Source organism: Hoplias malabaricus, chromosome 3, assembly GCF_029633855.1.
Source record: "Hoplias malabaricus isolate fHopMal1 chromosome 3, fHopMal1.hap1, whole genome shotgun sequence".
Classification (NCBI taxonomy): domain Eukaryota; kingdom Metazoa; phylum Chordata; class Actinopteri; order Characiformes; family Erythrinidae; genus Hoplias; species Hoplias malabaricus.
The window spans coordinates 32126127-32149460 of NC_089802.1; the positions used below are offsets into that span (position 1 = coordinate 32126127).

Sequence of the window (23334 nt, forward strand, 5' to 3'; positions counted from 1 at the left end):
ACAAGGTGCTTTTGTTTGTGAAGGTTTATATTCTCTAACTGCCCTCTCTCTCTCTCGCTCTCTTTCCCTCTTTCCCAGAATGCACTGAATCTCATGACTCTGAAAGTGACTCTGCTGCTGAAGATGACACAGTGCTTTCTGGGGACACAGACAGTCCCACCTTCACCTCCGGACTGAGACGGGCCAAAAGGCAGGTGAGCGGTTTCTCGAGCAGAAAAGGGAACAAAGCATAAACAAGGTTCTCCCGATTATTTTTATCTAGTTTAGCTAGATCTCTCCCAATCACATCACTGAAGCTCAGCATGCTTGGAGGAGAACGCTAACTGCACAGCTAAATGATGCTAGTACTGGGGATAGAAGCAGGGCCTTCCTCCCCACCCAGAGAGACAGAGTTTGGTGGTTTAGTAAAGCCCACCGTCTTCTCCATCGCTCAGTGCACTGCTAGCCAGCCTTAGCATAATTATGTGGTTAGTGATGTCACAAAACCAGTCCATTTTTCTTCCCACAGCAGTGCTTCTCCATCCAATCACAGTGAATTTATGCTTTTGGAACAATGCACAATTTACAGGAGAACCAAAGGAGAACAGAGCTCATTTACATATAGCAGTCTTAAAGGCACAGCAACAAAGATACACTCTTTAATTCTAAGGAGTGAAGAACGGTTGGAAAATTTTCATAAAAAGGATGAATTTGAATTTTTCTTGGTAAATAAACACACAAGAGTCATAAGTGTCGTAATAAAAGGAAAAATAAGATCCAGGATGTGGGGTACTGGATATCGGATACGGACTCTTTAACTATAAAGTGGTCAGCAGTAATGTCCATGTTAGTAACAGGAGAAGAATGCGATAGATGATAGTTACAGTGTCAGACGGTCAGCACTGGTGACCTCTCATATTCATTTACGCAAGTTAGACCCACACTCATGTATGTACACTCACACTGAAACGTAGTCACGGCTGATGTATCATATACTTTTCTACATTGGTTCTGTGTGTTTGGTGTGTGTGTTCTGTCCAGATCCGGAGACCCCAGCGCACTGTCCAGACTGAGACCAAATATGTGGAGCTGCTGGTGGTTAACGACTATGACCTGGTAACCCTGCCACAACTATGTGTGTGTCTGTGTTAGTGTTTTTTTGCACTTGTGAGTCTTTGTATGCTTGTTTCTGTGAGTTAATGTATGTACTGTGTGTGTGTGTGTGCGTGTGTGTGTGTGTGTGTGTGTGCTTACATTAACACACTTCTTTTGTTGACAGTTTGTGCAGATGCGCAGATCCACAGCTCAGACACGCAACTTTGCAAAAGCCGTCGTCAACATGGCTGACGCAGTACGTACAAACTGAGAAATATACAACTAAATTAAGCAATTAGGGTTCTGCTTCAAGTATGTTGAGCCTGTGCTGTCTTTACTCTCCCAGACTGATAGCACTGTGCAATAAGGAGAGTGCTATGTGGAATTGGCAATGACTAAAAAAGTATGGATTTATTTTCAGAAAAAATTTTATTGTTAATTTTAATGACTGTGTTTCTCATTACAAATTAATCAATGGAAGGTGTGTTCTTGTTAATGAGTTTGATTGGATGTGTTGGTTATATTTCAGTGAAAGAGAGTGGTATCTAAATTGTTTGGTTTGACAGAAAGCCAACATTGATTTTTGAAGAAATTTATTGGAAATAATTTGGATATATTCTCTATTAGCGACAAAATGCCAAAATGAGTAAATCTGAGTCTAAGCTAATATTTAATATATTTTTCACTTCAGTAACATGTGTAGAAAAACACACAAAAAAAACGACTTCAATTCAAAACCACAAAAAGACCTCTGTTGATTTGTTGTAATTGATAATTTCTAAAAATATTTACACCCACATTATTGGCTTGTGGTCTGTCTTTGTTGCTGCTGAATTTGGATTAAATTTAGATTTACAAAGAACAACTGAACACTCGGATCGTGCTCATCGCCATGGAAACCTGGTCGTCCCAGAACATGGTGTCGGTGGGAGATGACCCCCTCATGACCTTGCGTGACTTCATGAAGTACAGGAGAGAAAACATCAAGGAGAAAAGTGACACAGCACACCTTTTATCGTGAGTTTGCACTGAACTGAAAACACACACACACACACAAAATACAGAAACCTTACTGCTTCCAATTTCATTGCACTTCTCAGACATGTGAAAGTCGTCCACATTATAGTCTGTGTTTTTCTCTTTTTAGTGTATTATTTAAAAACTAGGTGGAACTATTCTTTAGATTTAAAATACCTAGCAGCAGTAGGTACTTTTTCGATACCTGTTTTAATCAAGGGTGTCACAGTGGTACAGCAGGGAGTGTCCTCCGGGTGACTGTCTGTGAGGAGTGTGGTGTGTTCTCCCTGTGTCTGCGTGGGTTTCCTCCAGGTGACTGTCTGTGAGGAGTGTGGTGTGTTCTCCCTGTGTCTGCGTGGGTTTTCTCAGGGTGACTGTCTGTGAGGAGTGTGGTGTGTTCTCCCTGTGTCTGCGTGGGTTTCCTCAGGGTGACGGTCTGTGAGGAGTGTGGTGTGTTCTCCCTGTGTCTGTGTGGATTTCCTCCAGGTGACTGTTTGTGAGGAGTGTGGTGTGTTCTCCCTGTGTCTGCGTGGGTTTCCTCCGGGTGACTGTCTGTGAGGAGTGTGGTGTGTTCTCCCTGTGTCTGCGTGGGTTTCCTCCGGGTGACTGTCTGTGAGGAGTGTGGTGTGTTCTCCCTGTGTCTGCGTGGGTTTTCTCAGGGTGACTGTCTGTGAGGAGTGTGGTGTGTTCTCCCTGTGTCTGCATGGGTTTCCTCAGGGTGACTGTCTGTGAGGAGTGTGGTGTGTTCTCCCTGTGTCTGTGTGGATTTCCTCCAGGTGACTGTTTGTGAGGAGTGTGGTGTGTTCTCCCTGTGTCTGCGTGGGTTTCCTCCGGGTGACTGTCTGTGAGGAGTGTGGTGTGTTCTCCCTGTGTCTGTGTGGATTTCCTCCAGGTGACTGTTTGTGAGGAGTGTGGTGTGTTCTCCCTGTGTCTGTGTGGATTTCCTCCAGGTGACTGTTTGTGAGGAGTGTGGTGTGTTCTCCCTGTGTCTGCGTGGGTTTCCTCAGGGTGACTGTCTGTGAGGAGTGTGGTGTGTTCTCCCTGTGTCTGTGTGGATTTCCTCCAGGTGACTGTTTGTGAGGAGTGTGGTGTGTTCTCCCTGTGTCTGTGTGGATTTCCTCCAGGTGACTGTTTGTGAGGAGTGTGGTGTGTTCTCCCTGTGTCTGCGTGGGTTTCCTCCGGGTGACTGTCTGTGAGGAGTGTGGTGTGTTCTCCCTGTGTCTGCGTGGGTTTCCTCCGGGTGACTGTCTGTGAGGAGTATGGTGTGTTCTTCCTGTGTCTGCATGGGTTTCCTCCAGGTGACTGTCTGTGAGGAGTGTGGTGTGTTCTCCCTGTGTCTGAGTGGGTTTCCTCCAGGTGACTGTCTGTGAGGAGTGTGGTGTGTTCTCCCAGTGTCTGAGTGGGTTTCTTCCGGGTGACTGTCTGTGAGGAGTGTGGTGTGTTCTCTCTGTGTCTGCGTGGGTTTCCTCCGGGTGACTGTCTGTGAGGAGTGTGGTGTGTTCTCCCTGTGTCTGCGTGGGTTTCCTCAGGGTGACGGTCTGTGAGGAGTGTGGTGTGTTCTCCCTGTGTCTGTGAGGATTTCCTCCAGGTGACTGTTTGTGAGGAGTGTGGTGTGTTCTCCCTGTGTCTGCGTGGGTTTCCTCAGGGTGACGGTCTGTGAGGAGTGTGGTGTGTTCTCCCTGTGTCTGTGTGGATTTCCTCCAGGTGACTGTTTGTGAGGAGTGTGGTGTGTTCTCCCTGTGTCTGCGTGGGTTTCCTCCGGGTGACTGTCTGTGAGGAGTGTGGTGTGTTCTCCCTGTGTCTGCGTGGGTTTCCTCCGGGTGACTGTCTGTGAGGAGTGTGGTGTGTTCTCCCTGTGTCTGCGTGGGTTTTCTCAGGGTGACTGTCTGTGAGGAGTGTGGTGTGTTCTCCCTGTGTCTGCATGGGTTTCCTCAGGGTGACTGTCTGTGAGGAGTGTGGTGTGTTCTCCCTGTGTCTGTGTGGATTTCCTCCAGGTGACTGTTTGTGAGGAGTGTGGTGTGTTCTCCCTGTGTCTGCGTGGGTTTCCTCCGGGTGACTGTCTGTGAGGAGTGTGGTGTGTTTTCCCTGTGTCTGTGTGGATTTCCTCCAGGTGACTGTTTGTGAGGAGTGTGGTGTGTTCTTCCTGTGTCTGTGTGGATTTCCTCCAGGTGATGGTTTGTGAGGAGTGTGGTGTGTTCTCCCTGTGTCTGCGTGGGTTTCCTCCGGGTGACTGTCTGTGAGGAGTGTGGTGTGTTCTCCCTGTGTCTGCGTGGGTTTCCTCCGGGTGACTGTCTGTGAGGAGTATGGTGTGTTCTTCCTGTGTCTGCATGCGTTTCCTCCAGGTGACTGTCTGTGAGGAGTGTGGTGTGTTCTCCCTGTGTCTGAGTGGGTTTCCTCCGGGTGACTGTCTGTGAGGAGTGTGGTGTGTTCTCCCTGTGTCTGAGTGGGTTTCTTCCGGGTGACTGTCTGTGAGGAGTGTGGTGTGTTCTCTCTGTGTCTGCGTGGGTTTCCTCCAGGTGACTGTCTGTGAGGAGTGTGGTGTGTTCTCCCAGTGTCTGAGTGGGTTTCTTCCGGGTGACTGTCTGTGAGGAGTGTGGTGTGTTCTCCCTGTGTCTGTGTGGATTTCCTCCAGGTGACTGTTTGTGAGGAGTGTGGTGTGTTCTCCCTGTGTCTGTGTGGATTTCCTCCAGGTGACTGTTTGTGAGGAGTGTGGTGTGTTCTCCCTGTGTCTGCGTGGGTTTCCTCCGGGTGACTGTCTGTGAGGAGTGTGGTGTGTTCTCCCTGTGTCTGCGTGGGTTTCCTCCGGGTGACTGTCTGTGAGGAGTATGGTGTGTTCTTCCTGTGTCTGCATGGGTTTCCTCCAGGTGACTGTCTGTGAGGAGTATGGTGTGTTCTCCCTGTGTCTGCGTGGGTTTCCTCAGGGTGACTGTCTGTGAGGAGTGTGGTGTGTTCTCCCTGTGTCTGTGTGGATTTCCTCCAGGTGACTGTTTGTGAGGAGTGTGGTGTGTTCTCCCTGTGTCTGTGTGGATTTCCTCCAGGTGACTGTTTGTGAGGAGTGTGGTGTGTTCTCCCTGTGTCTGCATGGGTTTCCTCAGGGTGACTGTCTGTGAGGAGTGTGGTGTGTTCTCCCTGTGTCTGTGTGGATTTCCTCCAGGTGACTGTTTGTGAGGAGTGTGGTGTGTTCTCCCTGTGTCTGTGTGGATTTCCTCCGGGTGACTGTCTGTGAGGAGTATGGTGTGTTCTCCCTGTGTCTGCGTGGGTTTCCTCAGGGTGACTGTCTGTGAGGAGTGTGGTGTGTTCTCCCTGTGTCTGTGTGGATTTCCTCCAGGTGACTGTTTGTGAGGAGTGTGGTGTGTTCTCCCTGTGTCTGCGTGGGTTTCCTCCGGGTGACTGTCTGTGAGGAGTGTGGTGTGTTCTCCCTGTGTCTGCGTGGGTTTCCTCCGGGTGACTGTCTGTGAGGAGTGTGGTGTGTTCTCCCTGTGTCTGCGTGGGTTTTCTCAGGGTGACTGTCTGTGAGGAGTGTGGTGTGTTCTCCCTGTGTCTGCATGGGTTTCCTCAGGGTGACTGTCTGTGAGGAGTGTGGTGTGTTCTCCCTGTGTCTGTGTGGATTTCCTCCAGGTGACTGTTTGTGAGGAGTGTGGTGTGTTCTCCCTGTGTCTGCGTGGGTTTCCTCCGGGTGACTGTCTGTGAGGAGTGTGGTGTGTTCTCCCTGTGTCTGTGTGGATTTCCTCCAGGTGACTGTTTGTGAGGAGTGTGGTGTGTTCTCCCTGTGTCTGTGTGGATTTCCTCCAGGTGACTGTTTGTGAGGAGTGTGGTGTGTTCTCCCTGTGTCTGCGTGGGTTTCCTCAGGGTGACTGTCTGTGAGGAGTGTGGTGTGTTCTCCCTGTGTCTGTGTGGATTTCCTCCAGGTGACTGTTTGTGAGGAGTGTGGTGTGTTCTCCCTGTGTCTGTGTGGATTTCCTCCAGGTGACTGTTTGTGAGGAGTGTGGTGTGTTCTCCCTGTGTCTGCGTGGGTTTCCTCCGGGTGACTGTCTGTGAGGAGTGTGGTGTGTTCTCCCTGTGTCTGCGTGGGTTTCCTCCGGGTGACTGTCTGTGAGGAGTATGGTGTGTTCTTCCTGTGTCTGCATGGGTTTCCTCCAGGTGACTGTCTGTGAGGAGTGTGGTGTGTTCTCCCTGTGTCTGAGTGGGTTTCCTCCAGGTGACTGTCTGTGAGGAGTGTGGTGTGTTCTCCCAGTGTCTGAGTGGGTTTCTTCCGGGTGACTGTCTGTGAGGAGTGTGGTGTGTTCTCTCTGTGTCTGCGTGGGTTTCCTCCGGGTGACTGTCTGTGAGGAGTGTGGTGTGTTCTCCCTGTGTCTGCGTGGGTTTCCTCAGGGTGACGGTCTGTGAGGAGTGTGGTGTGTTCTCCCTGTGTCTGTGAGGATTTCCTCCAGGTGACTGTTTGTGAGGAGTGTGGTGTGTTCTCCCTGTGTCTGCGTGGGTTTCCTCAGGGTGACGGTCTGTGAGGAGTGTGGTGTGTTCTCCCTGTGTCTGTGTGGATTTCCTCCAGGTGACTGTTTGTGAGGAGTGTGGTGTGTTCTCCCTGTGTCTGCGTGGGTTTCCTCCGGGTGACTGTCTGTGAGGAGTGTGGTGTGTTCTCCCTGTGTCTGCGTGGGTTTCCTCCGGGTGACTGTCTGTGAGGAGTGTGGTGTGTTCTCCCTGTGTCTGCGTGGGTTTTCTCAGGGTGACTGTCTGTGAGGAGTGTGGTGTGTTCTCCCTGTGTCTGCATGGGTTTCCTCAGGGTGACTGTCTGTGAGGAGTGTGGTGTGTTCTCCCTGTGTCTGTGTGGATTTCCTCCAGGTGACTGTTTGTGAGGAGTGTGGTGTGTTCTCCCTGTGTCTGCGTGGGTTTCCTCCGGGTGACTGTCTGTGAGGAGTGTGGTGTGTTTTCCCTGTGTCTGTGTGGATTTCCTCCAGGTGACTGTTTGTGAGGAGTGTGGTGTGTTCTTCCTGTGTCTGTGTGGATTTCCTCCAGGTGATGGTTTGTGAGGAGTGTGGTGTGTTCTCCCTGTGTCTGCGTGGGTTTCCTCCGGGTGACTGTCTGTGAGGAGTGTGGTGTGTTCTCCCTGTGTCTGCGTGGGTTTCCTCCGGGTGACTGTCTGTGAGGAGTATGGTGTGTTCTTCCTGTGTCTGCATGGGTTTCCTCCAGGTGACTGTCTGTGAGGAGTGTGGTGTGTTCTCCCTGTGTCTGAGTGGGTTTCCTCCGGGTGACTGTCTGTGAGGAGTGTGGTGTGTTCTCCCTGTGTCTGAGTGGGTTTCTTCCGGGTGACTGTCTGTGAGGAGTGTGGTGTGTTCTCTCTGTGTCTGCGTGGGTTTCCTCCAGGTGACTGTCTGTGAGGAGTGTGGTGTGTTCTCCCAGTGTCTGAGTGGGTTTCTTCCGGGTGACTGTCTGTGAGGAGTGTGGTGTGTTCTCCCTGTGTCTGTGTGGATTTCCTCCAGGTGACTGTTTGTGAGGAGTGTGGTGTGTTCTCCCTGTGTCTGTGTGGATTTCCTCCAGGTGACTGTTTGTGAGGAGTGTGGTGTGTTCTCCCTGTGTCTGCGTGGGTTTCCTCCGGGTGACTGTCTGTGAGGAGTGTGGTGTGTTCTCCCTGTGTCTGCGTGGGTTTCCTCCGGGTGACTGTCTGTGAGGAGTATGGTGTGTTCTTCCTGTGTCTGCATGGGTTTCCTCCAGGTGACTGTCTGTGAGGAGTATGGTGTGTTCTCCCTGTGTCTGCGTGGGTTTCCTCAGGGTGACTGTCTGTGAGGAGTGTGGTGTGTTCTCCCTGTGTCTGTGTGGATTTCCTCCAGGTGACTGTTTGTGAGGAGTGTGGTGTGTTCTCCCTGTGTCTGTGTGGATTTCCTCCAGGTGACTGTTTGTGAGGAGTGTGGTGTGTTCTCCCTGTGTCTGCATGGGTTTCCTCAGGGTGACTGTCTGTGAGGAGTGTGGTGTGTTCTCCCTGTGTCTGTGTGGATTTCCTCCAGGTGACTGTTTGTGAGGAGTGTGGTGTGTTCTCCCTGTGTCTGTGTGGATTTCCTCCGGGTGACTGTCTGTGAGGAGTATGGTGTGTTCTCCCTGTGTCTGCGTGGGTTTCCTCAGGGTGACTGTCTGTGAGGAGTGTGGTGTGTTCTCCCTGTGTCTGTGTGGATTTCCTCCAGGTGACTGTTTGTGAGGAGTGTGGTGTGTTCTCCCTGTGTCTGTGTGGATTTCCTCCAGGTGACTGTTTGTGAGGAGTGTGGTGTGTTCTCCCTGTGTCTGCGTGGGTTTCCTCCGGGTGACTGTCTGTGAGGAGTGTGGTGTGTTCTCCCTGTGTCTGCGTGGGTTTCCTCCGGGTGACTGTCTGTGAGGAGTATGGTGTGTTCTTCCTGTGTCTGCATGGGTTTCCTCCAGGTGACTGTCTGTGAGGAGTGTGGTGTGTTCTCCCTGTGTCTGCGTGGGTTTCCTCCGGGTGACTGTCTGTGAGGAGTGTGGTGTGTTCTCCCAGTGTCTGAGTGGGTTTCTTCCGGGTGACTGTCTGTGAGGAGTGTGGTGTGTTCTCCCTGTGTCTGCATGGGTTTCCTCCAGGTGACTGTCTGTGAAGGGTGTGGTATGTTCTCCCTGTGTCCTCATGGGTTTCCACCGGGTGACTGTCTGTGAGAAGTGTGGTGTGTTCTCCACAACACATTTGTCAGTCATAAAAAAAAAAGTATCTTGTTTTATTCCTGTATAGAATCAAATAAAATCAGCAATAACAATATTAATAATAAGTATAATACAATCAGTACCCAGAATGCTTCATGTTTCGTAGCTGGCAGTGACTGAAATTAAGAAGGAAATATGTTTAAAACCCAGAAATATATTGAAATGTACTAACATGTAGTTTCTCCTGTAGGGGGCGTACATTCCACAGTGCCCGTAGTGGCACTGCCTACATTGAGGGCATTTGCTCTCCGACACGAGGGGGAGGAGTCAATGAGGTAGTTTAGCCATGAGGACCACGTTCTTTACCCATCAGTCTTCTACGTACATTTATTATGACGGTGGTAATATTGTGCACAGAAGTGCAGAACGTTCACAATAATCAAAATGTCATAGAAGATATTTTGTTAAAATTACTACTATTCCTTCACCTTAGTACTTAAAAAGAACTGCAGTTAAACTGCGTGTTTTGTGTATGTGTTTAGTATGGAAACGTTGGACCCATGGCCATCACACTTTGTCAGAGTTTAGGGCAGAACCTGGGAATGATGTGGAATAAAGACCGCGCCACTGCAGGTAAAGCAACAGCGTGACTCCAAACCAGATTACGCTGCATCTAAATACGCCACTGAATCACAGATACAGAAAATTTGAATGCTTTTCTTTACATATCAGTGACTTTACAAATCAATTTTAAAAACTGGGTGGACTTCCACTTGAACACCTGTTTTACTCAGTCAGTGCCCACTGGCTCAGAGTTTCACCACCCCTGGTGTCCAAGGACTAAAGGACTATTGATGTGTCCAGGAATAAGTAATGACTCAAATGCAAGGTGACTTTGTGTGGACCGTCAGAGTAATTAAAGTAAAGGACGGAATGAGAAACAGGACATTTACTCACATTTCCCTACTCCTCTGTGTGTGTAACAGGAGACTGTAGATGTCCAGACCCATGGCTTGGCTGTATTATGGAGGACACTGGGTAAGTCAAGCACAAGCTCATAAACCCAAGACATCTCTGAGTCATCTCTGTCCATTGTTTTCTTCTTTTCACTTTCTTTCCCACACAAAAACATTCACTCACATTGTTCTAGCGCTCAAAGCGACCACTGACAACATTATATTCATTGTCCATCATCAGAGGAAAAAGCAGAACACGTATTTAACTGAAAATTACACAGAAGACTCATTTAGTACAAACTTTATCACAAACTTCATTCTCTTCTGGTGATTTCCTTTGAGTTTTTCTAAGGAATCGGCTGGGTATTTACAGTCGTAGAATTTCAGTCTTAGAAGTTTGTCTGCCCCCTTTCACCCTGTTCTTCAGTGGTCAGGACCCCAACAGGACCTGCACAGGGCAGGTATGATTTGGGTGGTAGGTCATTCTCAGCGTCATGGTGTGTCAGTGCGTGTTGCTCTGTTACAACCAGACACAGCAGCGATGCTCGAGTATTTGAACCCCTCAGTATCACTTCTGGACTGGGAATAGTCCAATCAAAAATATCCACTACCCAAATATCTGATGTGTTGGGGTCCGGACCATTGAAAATCAGGGGGCAGGGAAACAGATGGACTTCAAACTGTAATGGTAAACCTACTAAGTTTGAAATTATTACAGTGTGAGTGTAGAAAAAAAGAGGTATATGTCAGTGTATATAACACATAGCATATAAAATGTATGCTGTGCACTCTGTGTGTTGATTAGGTACTACCTGCCAAGAAAGTTCTCCCGTTGCAGTATAGAGGAATATGTCCGTTTCCTCCAGGAGGGAGGGGGCAGTTGCCTCTTCAACAAACCAACCAAGGTGAGTCTGACCTGGGCTTAGGTGAAGAAACAGTTTTACCACTTTAACATGAATTATGTCAATGTGACAAGACATGGCATAAATATCGAGACCCATAGACCGCTAACGACTCTCAATTAGCATCACGTGCCTGAAGCGTCACACAGTCTAATCGAGGCGATAATATGATTTCTGACATTCAAGACCTGCGAAACATTCATTACCCATTTTAACTGGACACGTGAAGGGACATACAAGGATAATTAAGGTTTTACCTGTTTAAGTTTATGGCAAAACTTAGCTTAGACGGAAGCATTGTCAAATCTTTAAGTGTGTTTTGTATCCATGCAGCTTCTGGACCCTCCAGAATGTGGGAACGGATTTGTGGAACAAGGAGAAGAGTGTGACTGTGGCTCCCAAGTGGTGAGTGAATAAAAAAAATGAGAAAATGATGCCCAACTGAATTTGAGTATCACTGTGCATCCAATAATAAAGGCAGCATGGATCTTCTTATATATAGTGATAGGAAATATAGAAGCACACAGGAAGCTCTAATTCTGCATGCTGACCCATTTTACTATGACTTATGTGGGTGTTCATTTACATCAGCGACCCTGGGGGACATCTGATAAGTTAAAGAGGACGGAGCAGTCTGAATGAATGGTTTATGATATGTTACATGTGAACAAATGGAAACAGAAAGGCAAAGAGGAGTGATGATGACTAGAATGTAACAGTACACATGACTGAATTAATGGACTAATGACTACCCACTTCTGACAGCAGTGTAAATGTCTGTTTGTGTTGCAGGAGTGTTCCCGAGCTGGGGGAGCATGCTGCAAGAAGTGCACCCTTACCCATGATGCAATGTGCAGTAATGGACTCTGCTGCAACAGGTGTAGGGTGAGCACAAACCACCTACGTCTATTCAGTACCTGGAATGTACTATGTGAAGTGCAGTGGGGGCAATAAGATGAATAGATGTGTTAGTGTATGTTGTACTTGTACGAGTGGATCAGACACAGCAGTGCTGCTGGAATTTTTAAATCCCTCAGTGTCACTGCTGGACTGAGAAGAATCTGTGTCCACTGATGAAGGACTAGAGGACGACCAGCACAAACAGTGCAGTGACCGATGAGCCACTGTCTCAGACTTTACATCTACAAGGTGGACCATTTAACAGAGTGGACAGAGTGTTTAAAAACTTGAAAGTCGCCATATTCTCTGTTGATAACTTTTGAACCACAAGAGATATTGCAAATCTGGTAATCGATTTCTGCTAATTCTGGTCCTCTTTGATATGCTACATGACCACTTTCCATTGATCCAATATGGCGGCTTTCAAGATGGCGGCCATGTTCTGGACATAGCCTAAAAGATAGGCCCCTCACTCTCACCATTACTCGCTGGTGTATTCAGATATGTCTTTTGTCCCTTTTGTCTCGTTTCTGAAATAAAAGGGTGTCCTATGAATTTTGACTCACCCTCTAGTGTAAATTTGATTTAATAAATTACTACCAGGTTTACATTAGTTTGAATAGATGTGTATAAATAATTCTTGTTCTCTCTCTCTCTGTGCATGTGTGTGTGTTGCAGTATGAACAGAGGGGTATAGTGTGTCGAGATGCGGTAAATGACTGTGACGTCCCAGAGATGTGCACTGGTGATTCCAGCCAGGTATTTCACTCCATTATAAATATATAGCGATTCGGAAAGACATGTCCTTACTTAATTTCACAGTGAAGATTTCACAGTGTATGTCACGTAATTAAACATTACTTACAATCTCTTTTTTTTCATTTTGATCCCAAGTGTCCTTCTAATGTCCATAAACTGGACGGCTACATGTGTAATGCTGGACAGGTAATCCACTCTAGTGCTCATTCCACTGATTAATGAGCACTTTCCAGCACTTTCACTCGTTCCATATTGTAACCGCTGTGAAACTGTTGTAACTCTCCTGACCTTGTTCTCTCAGGGACGTTGCTATGGCGGCCGATGTAAGACCAGAGACGCACAGTGCCAAGCTCTGTGGGGGCACAGTGAGTACAATCTCAACCCTGTCTCAGCAGCACCATCGTCTAAAACCTATATGTCGCCACCTAGAGGCCAGTGGGGGATAACAGTACGGAAATATGAAATGCCCTAACTATACATTATAACACATCAGGAGCTAATGGTTCGCTTATGTTTAGATGCAGCAGATCGTATGTGCTATGAGAAGCTCAACACGGAGGGCACAGAGAAGGGCAACTGTGGGCGGGATCTCAGTGGACAGGGATGGGTCCAGTGCAACAAACAGTGAGTAAACATTCACGGCGCCACAGATATGGAAAAAAGAACAATGTAGCAAGATACTGGTTTCCTGTTTTAACAACTGCTCAGTGGTTTTCAGGCCAAAACTATATAAAGGTCACAATATAAATGGGACTGGTGTATCTCTGTATCTCTTTCTCTCTCAGGGATGTATTGTGCGGCTTTTTGCTGTGTACTAATATGACGATGAAGCCGCGCTATGGGGATTTGCAAGGAGACGTTACAAGCCTCACGATCTACCATCAGAACAAGTACCTGGACTGCCGGTATGTGTGTGTGTGTGTGTGTGTTTCTGAATTCAAAGAATTGTAGACTAGAAACAGTAGAAACAGTAGTAGAGATACACTGAGATAGAGGCTGATAAGGGAAAAGGATCTGCCTTGACTGTTGCTGCTGATAACCCCTACTCTTGTATGTTTGTGTGTACTTTGAATTGGTTCAGTTCAAGTTAAAGGGCTCATATAACTCGAAATCAGATGTTAGTTGCCTTTTAAAAATAAGAATATTTGATGAGCTGTGTACGCACTGGTCAGAGTTTTACAGCACGGTTCCATTTCCAAACCCAAAATTATCTGCATATTGTTGAAGTACATGGGTTCACTTCCCTTTACATAACAGAAACATGAATGTAGGCGGGGAATCAGGAGGCTGTGTTTGGTCACATGATAGACTGCTCAACGCTAATGTAAACAGCAAACAAATATAAAGTAGATTGAATCCCTGGTGTACCTTTTACTCAAGGTTTTGGTTTTACGAAGTGACAGAGATACCATTTACCAGAACACACTTGAATCCCATTTCAAGTAAACGCTGAGAAATCACTTCTTACACTGGTCCTCAAACCTCACTGCAGCTGCTCCTCGCACCGTATACAGATACGCGCTTGTACTGCAGCTCACATGTTCAGGTCAGTGCGCTAGGTACCCCAACACAGAGGGTAATCAAATTCAGATCAGTTTCTTTAGCAGAGTACAGTTCTTGGCAGTTGAAAAATGGACAAAACACATGATTAGGGATTTGAAACTGTCCGAATAATAAAAGCTGTCTGTTTTGATTCCTTCAGGCACCAAATAATTGATGTATAACCCAGCACTCATTCCGTTGTTTAGCTCCACATACTTTAAGTGTTTATTTTCCCCCTGCAGATAGAATATAGCAAAATGATTGAAGATGACATGGTGGAAAAAACCATTAAACGTTGTGATGCTGTAAGGAAGCAAATAAAAAAGCATAACTACAGCCTCCCAAAGAATCCACACATTTGAAAAGAGTGGCTTAAATGTGTTTTTTCCCCCCATAACATATAGATTTAATTCTGATGAGTGTTTTTGAAAAAAAGTGTCAATCCAGGACTGTCAGCCATAATATAAATACAACATCAGTGTTAAAGAGAGTAATGAAAACCCTTTAGTTGACGTCAGAATGGACTGAGAGTCTCTCTGGATGACTGCTGTGTTTCTCTGTTGTGCTAATTCCTCAGTGGAGGTCATGCAGTACTGGAGGATGGCTCAGACCTGGGTTATGTAGAGGACGGCACTCCGTGTGGTCCCAACATGATGTGTCTGGACCACCGCTGTCTGCCCGTGATGACCTTTAATCTCTCCTCCTGCCCAGGGTCATCGTCATCACGCATCTGCTCTGACCACGGGGTGAGCTGACCACTCAAATCCGTGTCTACTTCTCCAGATTAAAGAATCCAAAGCTTTATTGTCCATGCCGAGGGATTTGTTTTATGAATCAGTCTAAAATTTCCCACAATAAATGACATGGAAATGACTAGGAAACACTATAAAACTATAAATATTAAGCAATTCAAGCACCGATACATAAAGAAACAAACAGTGTTATTGCTCTTTAGAAAGTTCTAATGTGATGCTAAAACTCCACAAGTTTCAAATAAACTTTAGTAAAATTATAACGAATAAAGTCTATAATACACTGAGAATAAATGTACTATAAAATAAATGAAAAAATGCTGCGGATGTTATTCTTCCATTGATTAATTTTTTATTCCCTTCCGATGGCTAATTATAGACTGCTGTTGATGAACAACATACTAATTATTCATTTATGAAATATTAATAATACATTTTTAAAGAACACTTGCTAAACCCTGAGTTATACGAGGGATGGCTCAAATATTTGAATATTCTAATATTCATGATTTGAAAGACATTTGGTAAATTATCTAAACGAGGCAAGCTCTAAAAGCCTGAGCGAGTAGAGCATTTACTCCTTACATTCTCATAAGTCCCATATCTGAAGCACTGTTAAACACACATTTGTAGAGGTTGTAGGTATTAAAAGAGGCTGTAGTCTATTTAAAAAACACCAGACAAAGGGAAAGTGCGAGAGGCTACTGTGGAAAAGCCTTGTTTGGGAACCCTTCGTAAAGAAAAATGTAAATAAATAAGGCAAAGTGCAAGAAACTGGAATCACTGTGGTTCTGTTTGTCGAGGACTGTTACTTATTCCGAACAGAAAAGACCTCAGTAATTCTGGTGTTGATGTTCCATACGGTACGGTTTAAGCACAGATATCTGAAAGCTACAGTTGTTACCACAAAGCTATGTTTAATTTATTGTAATGTTTAGGGTTAATATTTTGAGCCATTTCAAATGGAAGGTTCTAGAAACAGCTGAATACTCTTCTCAGTTGATGTACCATATAGGTTTTTTATTTCTTTCCATCTGTTATATTTTATTACACTGGGATTCGGAAGCTTATTTCTCAAAAATAATTATTATATACAATAATATTTCTTAATATTTTTACTCATTTTCTTGATTCTTAAAGCACTTCACAATATGCAGAGCTACTGCAAATTATACAAACCACTTCTTTAACATTACAATGCTCTTCCTCTTTCTCTCAGACGTGCAGTAATGAGGTGAAGTGTATCTGTGATGCAGACTACACCGGAAAGGACTGTAGTGTGTATGACCCCATCCCTGACCCCCAGCTTCCAGATGGACCAGAGAAATATAAAGGTTTGTCATTAAACAAAACGAGAGCTTGACTGTTGTAAGTTCCCCGCCACTAACACCATGTTTAATCTGCTGTGAGCCACAGATGCAGTGGAGCAAAAACTGAGTCTTTTTTCCTTCCTTAGCGTATATTTTTATATTATATGATAAAATTGGGGTGGCATGGTGGCGCAGCAGGTAGTGTCACAGTCACACAGCTCCAGGGACCTGGAAGTTGTGGGTTCAAGTCCCGCTCCGGGTGACTGTCTGTGAGGAGTGTGCTGTGTTCTCCCTGTGTCTGCGTGGGTTTCCTCCGGGTGACTGTCTGTGAGGAGTGTAGTGTGTTCTCCCTGTGTTTGAGTGGGCTTCCTCCTACTGTCCAAAAACACACGTTGGTAGGTGGATTGGTGACGCAAAAGTGTCCGTAGGTGTGAGTGTGTGTTGCCCTGTGAGGGATTGGCGCCCCCTCCAGGGTGTATTCCCTCCTTGCGCCCAGTGATTCTGAGTAGACTACGGACCCACCGCGACCCTGAAGTGGATAAGAGTTACAGACAATGAATGAATTGATGATAAAATTGTGTAATATTTAAATCTAGTTTGAAAAACAATAATGGAACTGATGAGGTAAGTAGCTGTAGCCACAAATCATAAGTGCAGAACACTGATTGAATACATGTAAGGTTATGTGCTGATTTTTCTGCCTCTTTCCCCCTCTTTGCAGGACCTAGTGGCACTAATATAATCATCGGCTCATTGGCAGGGGCCATTCTGCTGGCAGCTATAGTGCTGGGGGGCACTGGCTGGGGATTCAAGTAAGAAAGCTTAATATGAGGTTTCACGTTATGACAAGATGTTTTATATTTTCTGTTTAGTGTTTTGTACCAGCACCAAGAACAGCACACTCACCTGTGGTTTTGGGCCCTTTATTTACAAATACATTACATAAAGCTCCACAGTACTGTGTACCTTTACAAACTGTAGCCCATCTGTCGTTGCACCATTCCTTCTCATTTATCATTGGGAAAAACACCACTCCTGTCCAGATACAGTACTGGTGTGTGTTGCTGAGTGTTTTAGAAGCAGCTGTATTTTACTACGTTAGTGTCACTGCTAGGTTATGAGTGTACACATATGCAGTACAACTGATATCTGTCATTGTAGAGAAAATCCATTTATATAGATACATATTTTATTTTAAAGGGAATTCCACACTTTTTGCAAATTTCTCCCTAAGATTTTTTTTTTTTTACTAATGCTACTTAAAAATGGTTGTGATGGTAACCAGTGGTAATGTCTACAGCACAAGTATAGAATTTCATTTACAATCACCAGTGAGTCTACGTGTGTCTTCTTATGGTTATGTGGAATTGGGATAATGGCAAAATATACCCAGTACCAGTCAGAAGTTTGGACACGCCCACTCAGGGAGGGATTCCTTTGTTTTGGGCCATTTTCCACATATTGTGAATGTACAGTACTACACAGTAATACAGTACCAATCTTTTCATTCAGTGATTTTTATTATTTTCTATGTTGTAAATGAATGTGGAAGACATTAAAACTATGAAGGAACCCATATGGAATTATGTAGTAAACAAAACAGTGTTAAGCAAACCAGAAAATGTTTTATACTTTAGACTCTTCACAGTAGCCACCTTTTGCTTTGAAGACAGCTTTGCACACTCTCTGCGTTCTCTCAGCCCTCTTCCCGAGGTCGTCACCTGGAATGGTTTTCAGTGAACAGCTGTGGCCTTGTGAAGAGTTAATTTGTAGAACTGCTTGCCGCCTTAATGTGTTTGAGACCATAACTTGGTTTGTGCAGAGGTAGTGACATTAAGACATTTTACATCTAACCCCTCTCAATGATTGCTTACATATTACCTTTTATTATGGAGAAACTTTGGAAACAGTTTGGTGATGTGAAACTGAATTTTCCCATTGAGAACAGCTACAAATCTGTATGAATATTATATTTGATGGATGTTTATGCTCTTACTTTCTCTCTTTTTCTCTCTTACATATAAATCTGCTGCAGAAATATCCGGAGAGGAAGGTATGACCCTGCTGAACAGGCCATGATGTGACATCAGTCCTAATTCAGTCCACTCCAGTTTCCCTGTTACTCACAGTCACATAGCAATATTTTTCATGACCAAAAATGAGCACAGTTTATGGAAATGATTATTGAATGAATCAATGTATCCATTGGCCACACTCTCTGGTTGTGTGGGAAGGCCCTCTTTGTGTTCCCAGCATGATGATAATATGGCCATCTGTAGACTGACATGAGAGCTCTGGGCAGCTTGCATTCTGCTTCAAGCGTGTAGAGGTCCAATGGCATTGTGTTAGCAGACGTTTGTGTTTGCCGAAGCATGTGCTTGCCCTTTCCCTCCCTGGTTGGGGGTATTCACTGTGACTGGGAGAGTCTGGTGGGACTGGTAAGGACTAGTGATTAGGGAAGAAATCATTTGTTACACCAATTTCTCATTGTAGCCACACACCACATTGTGTGTAAATGAAGGAAAAAAAGCAGGAATTTTGGATCATGGCGAAGAGCAGAAGAAATAAATTAAAACAAAATATAAATATTCCTTAAGCTTTTCTTAACATTGCCCTAGAAATATTACCCCTGTCCTGCCTCTTTGATTACAGTAAGTAATTATTACAGTTATTACATTAATGGTGAATCCCATTTCCTAAGTTAACCCCTTTCGTTTTTTGAGTGTTACCTTGACACTTAGAAGTGAGTTACAAGTTGTAGTGTTAACATATTTCCCTAGAACCTGATATATCATCAGAACACGTAAAAAATAAAAAATAAAAAAGGTAGAGCTTCAGAGGCCCTCAGAGGCTGTCAGTCTGCAGTAATATCAGAGTTTATATTTAGGGCATCACGCCTTCAAAAGCATTCCACAAGTTAACCGTAATTGCTTCAGCGTTTACGGTGGAACTGGAAATTCCGAGACACAGTCAAATTACTAGTGATGTTTTATGATTGTTATGAAGTAAAGGGACATAATGAATTTGAAACTACATCAAACTAAGATAATACAGTACTTATCACAGATTTTTAAAGAGAAAATACTGACATATATGGGTTTATTTGGGTGATTTGCCATCTTGCTGCAGATTGCCTTGGCACTACCCATTTTCCAACAAGAATTGAGACACCTCTACCCCTAAGCAAAAGTGAGGGGTAGGGTTAAGGGGTGAAATGGGATTCAAATTACCTTTAGTAGCACAGGCAACACCTCTCTTAATCCTAGATTATTTCATTTTCAAACCTGTCATAACTGCAATGTGTTTTGTTTAAATGTTAAAATAGCTTATGTTTGTGTGGCATTCTTTTTGTACTGTTTTAAATATGTACTCATTTTTAAAGTTGAAGTTGGATATTTTTGAATAAAGAACCATCCTGCTACTTTTGTGGACTGTAAACTGAATTTTTTTCAAATATTTGATTGATCACCTTCCTTTTCTTTTCTTCTCTTCTCTTCTTCCTCAGATCTGGAGGAGGATAAGCAGTCTGTCCATCCACTGTCCTGTTCTCTTTACCTACACTGTGTACTTTTTATTTTGAGCAGAAAGAGGGGGAAAAAGAGAAAATGTCTTCCACTCACTCAGAAAACTACAACCTCCACAAGTCCCGACTTCCACATTTTGTTTCCTGTTTCCTATCTGATTTTCTCTTCTCTGTATTCTGCTTGAAGGGAAGAACGTTCCAGAACATTTGCCCATACTGTTTTTGAAGATGCTGATCTAGCCCGAGCTAGGCCTGTCCAAGTCTTAGACCATTGACCAGCATCACATTTCCAAATGTGACCTGTACAAACGGGTTGTTTTGTAGCTATTGATAACTGTGGTCAGCTTCAGGCTGGTTTGGAATTATGGGTCTGTGTTGCTCTGTTTCCCAGTGAAATGAAGGACATTGGTTAATATTGTGCTCTTTGGTAAAACAAAATCTGAGATTGGATTTCTATTGTTAGCAGTTAGCAAAACGTTTAGATATGGCGTAGTATAGCCGATGCTAGATCAGAAAAAACGGGCAGTTTCTAACATCAATCCCTGACCTGGGCCAAGAATTAAGGTGGGGTAGGTTATATACTGTAAGCAGACTTTTCTCTATTCTGATGCTATTTTTTAGCTGGCAATTCATTAATTCTTTACCTTAAAAAAAAAAGAAAACTCTTCCTTACTTCAGCTCTGAGCGTTTGCTATCCTCAGAGAATCCGGTAGCACAGTCAACACAATGTTCGATTGCAGAGGCATTTCTACTAACATTCCTTCTTTAACTAACGCTCACCCATTTTAAAGTGTACTACGATGCTGCTTTTTTCAATATCAGCCATTTAGGAATTTTTAAATACACCTAACATTATATGCATAAACATTTGAATGTAATTATAAGCACGACATTGCATTTTTTATGTCCACTTATGGATGGACTAGTAAATATCTGTATGATATCCTCACACAAGCACATAGGAAACTTTTAGGTAGGTATAATAGCTAAAGAATTGCCATTAAGTATGTGTAAGCTGTAAATCTTTTACTGGGTGCACTGAGAATGAGTCTCATAGGAAAAATGGAATATATTGCAGTATATTTTCAATACATTGCATTTACTTTGAGCTAAAACTGAATGTGGGCACTTTTGTAAATAATGTAATATACTAGGGATTGGCAGAGAAATGGAACAAAGACAAAAGCACAAGCAAGATTTTTTAAAATTAATCAAAAAACCTTTAAAAGTAACTAATATATTTACCAATGCTAAATGCTACTAATATCAGATAATATTCCAACACAGACATAACTCTTGTTCTCTGAATTTTGTGGTCTGGTATGTTTTTATAAGTTTAATATCTAGATAAACAACATTAAGACAAAGCTGATCTGACTGCCACACCAGGCAAACCCTTTAGAGACGACAGCACTTCATGTAAATATACATGCTACTGAAAGGCTCTGAAAGCATTTGGACAGAGCAATCTTAACATCCCTTGTGGAAGCTGTCCTCGTCTCATTTCGAATCCAAATTGCTGGAGTATAGAGCCAAGTGTTCTTGTCCAAATAAGTTTGGAGCTGACTCTCTCAGGGTAGGAGTGCAGATAGAAGATCAGGGGCTGGAGTCACAAAAGTGTCTTAAGAAAGAAATTCTGCTTAACTGTGATTAACTCATGAGTTCAGGCGAGTATACTGCCTTTTTTACACTGCATTTTTGGGACGCTGCATCTCCACAACAACAGTGTTACTCTAGTCAGCTAGTTACCATTTCACTATGTACAAGCAGAAAGCTGTGGTATTCAGCTGACAAAAAAAAGCTAAACTTTAAAAAGTGACTTTTTGCTGTTTCTGAATTTGATCTGTGAAATCATACATTTGAAGTAAGCACCAATGGTAATTGGTCTACGAATGAAAAGCACTTACAGCTGAACTGACATCAGCTAAACAACTGATCCTACTTAAGAGGACAAATGTGTTGTCGTCCCATCGTAATAATTCAAATGTATTGTTAGTGTCTGTCTGAAGATCCTTCCAATTTTTCTTAGGAAAACTTGTGTGAATCCAGCCCCATTTTTTTATTTTTCAAGTAATTTACAGATAGAATTGACCACATAAGCCAGTGCCATGAAATGAGAACGCTGTTTGTGGTCTTCAAATTTTAAATCCTTATGTGTGAACATCCTCCAAATTATCCAGTGTGCAGCCATGACTTTGTGTAACATTTCAGGTGTAAAACAATTATATCCAGGCCTTAAGAAGGTCAAATTGGCACGTTACTGAATATCACTGAATAACAAAAATTCATTTAGGGAAGAAGTCACTAAGTCATGTTTAGAGCTCTTAACTTTAAACAAGGCATGTTTCAGCATTCAGAACTTAGTAAAACATTTCAGAATGCCGTTAATATTGCTACAAATAGCATAGACAACACTGTGACCAGTAAAGGGTGACTCTTAATGGGTGAATTTTAATTGGGAGAATTTTATTATAGAATAAACACTGCCACGTGGCCTACAGTAGCATTTAGTGGATACTTGAACTTCATCTGTAGACTTCTATTTATCTGCATATCTAAAAGATCTGAGCTGGTAGTGGCCCTTCTCGAGGCTGTTTGACTGCATATTTAGGGTACTGTACCTTGGCCTCATGCTATGTCGCATATAAGTTCAAATAAGACTGTAACCGTACAGGCTGTATCTATACATTTCTCTGACGTATTAAGACAGGGTGATGCACATGATACAAATGTAAATTTGTTCAATTTGTTAGGACATATGACTAGTCAGAAACAAGTATTTTATGGGCAATGTGAATTTATTTAGAAAAAGAATATAAATGGAAGTAGGGTAAGAGAAAGGTTATTTAATTCGTTTGTTCATTTTCAATTTTGGACTGTTTTATTAGAGTTTTTACAAACTCAAACAAGAGGGGAAAAAAAGAAAATACTCAGCCCAAAACTCAAATATCTTGTATTTAAAACCATATCTGGAGCAAATTTTTTTGCTGTGAGATGTTTATATTTCTTGAAAAAATGCTACAAGCATCAAGAATGTATCCAAATAATACAGGGGTGACTCCCATGACAAATAGACAACTCTGGAATTGAACTAAGACACACATTGTCACTGATGCAAAGAACCCTAGTTTTACAGCAGCTATTAACGCTAACAGCGCCCCCTTGTAGCAAAACTTAAGCTTGCTAAATGTGAGTGAGTGAATTACAAAAAAAGTCTTCAGAATGAATCTTGGGAATTATCCCTACAATTGCTGTGAGTATTGGCAGATGATGTGAGGAGATAACGGAAATCATATTCTACTTGAAACTGACTAACAACATAAAGTTCCATCTTTTTCTGTAAATTTGTGTCTCGCTCTCACCTACAATTGTTTAAAAAAACAGCAGGTTAACAACATCAGACTGTACAGCAGGTGTTTAATTGAATGACATTCCCTATCAGCTGATAAACCAATTGTCTGAGGTTTGGACACATTGTCACATGTGCAATATCAGATCGATGCAGGCTTGTTCCCTATGGAATATTTTAGAATAATCCGTTGTCTACCACTGCCACTAGCCTGTCCTGAGGCTGGAATACTGTTACTGTGTTTGGACACAGTGTTTCTAACCATGCTAACTATATTTAGGTACTATATAGCACAGTGCTTTTTGTTTATATTTACTCTACTTGTCATTACTAAAGATAAGAGGTGGATATTCAAAGTTAAGTGCTTTTCCTCCTTAATTTTGAAGCTTTCCTTAAACCTGAGCGCACAGCTAGCAACCATCTGACTTTCTTCTCTGATTGTTATTACGGGACTGAAATGTGTGACTTAAGAGAGATTGTACTGTCTTTTTTTAATCTCACATGTACTGTACTCTGAATGTCATGTCCTTTGAATGAATGCTAATGTCTGTCCATAGCTACAGAGCACAATCTGTACATTGTTGCTGTATATTATCACTTATATGTACATATATGCA

At 43.6% G+C, this 23334-nt stretch overlaps 1 protein-coding gene across 3 annotated transcripts in view; it reads left to right on the plus strand.

The window, feature by feature from the left end:
• The window catches only part of adam11 (ADAM metallopeptidase domain 11), a 42538-nt gene extending 23049 nt beyond the window's left edge, over window positions 1–19489 (plus strand). For 2 of the 3 annotated variants that reach the window (XM_066663698.1, XM_066663700.1), the window contains 19 exons: window positions 79–194; window positions 1021–1095; window positions 1259–1330; window positions 1925–2091; window positions 8975–9059; window positions 9267–9357; window positions 9711–9762; window positions 10486–10585; window positions 10916–10987; window positions 11375–11467; window positions 12161–12241; window positions 12377–12427; window positions 12543–12606; window positions 12760–12865; window positions 13027–13146; window positions 14361–14529; window positions 15755–15869; window positions 16567–16657; window positions 17881–19256. In XM_066663698.1, the coding sequence (XP_066519795.1) occupies window positions 79–194; window positions 1021–1095; window positions 1259–1330; window positions 1925–2091; window positions 8975–9059; window positions 9267–9357; window positions 9711–9762; window positions 10486–10585; window positions 10916–10987; window positions 11375–11467; window positions 12161–12241; window positions 12377–12427; window positions 12543–12606; window positions 12760–12865; window positions 13027–13146; window positions 14361–14529; window positions 15755–15869; window positions 16567–16657; window positions 17881–17929 (1769 nt within the window). In that variant the 3' untranslated portion in view covers window positions 17930–19256. Of the gene's footprint in view, window positions 1–78; window positions 195–1020; window positions 1096–1258; window positions 1331–1924; window positions 2092–8974; window positions 9060–9266; window positions 9358–9710; window positions 9763–10485; window positions 10586–10915; window positions 10988–11374; window positions 11468–12160; window positions 12242–12376; window positions 12428–12542; window positions 12607–12759; window positions 12866–13026; window positions 13147–14360; window positions 14530–15754; window positions 15870–16566; window positions 16658–17880; window positions 19257–19350 lie in introns of those variants that run through there. The other variant, XM_066663699.1, reaches the window with a different exon arrangement.
• The last annotated feature ends 3845 nt before the right edge of the window (window positions 19490–23334 follow it).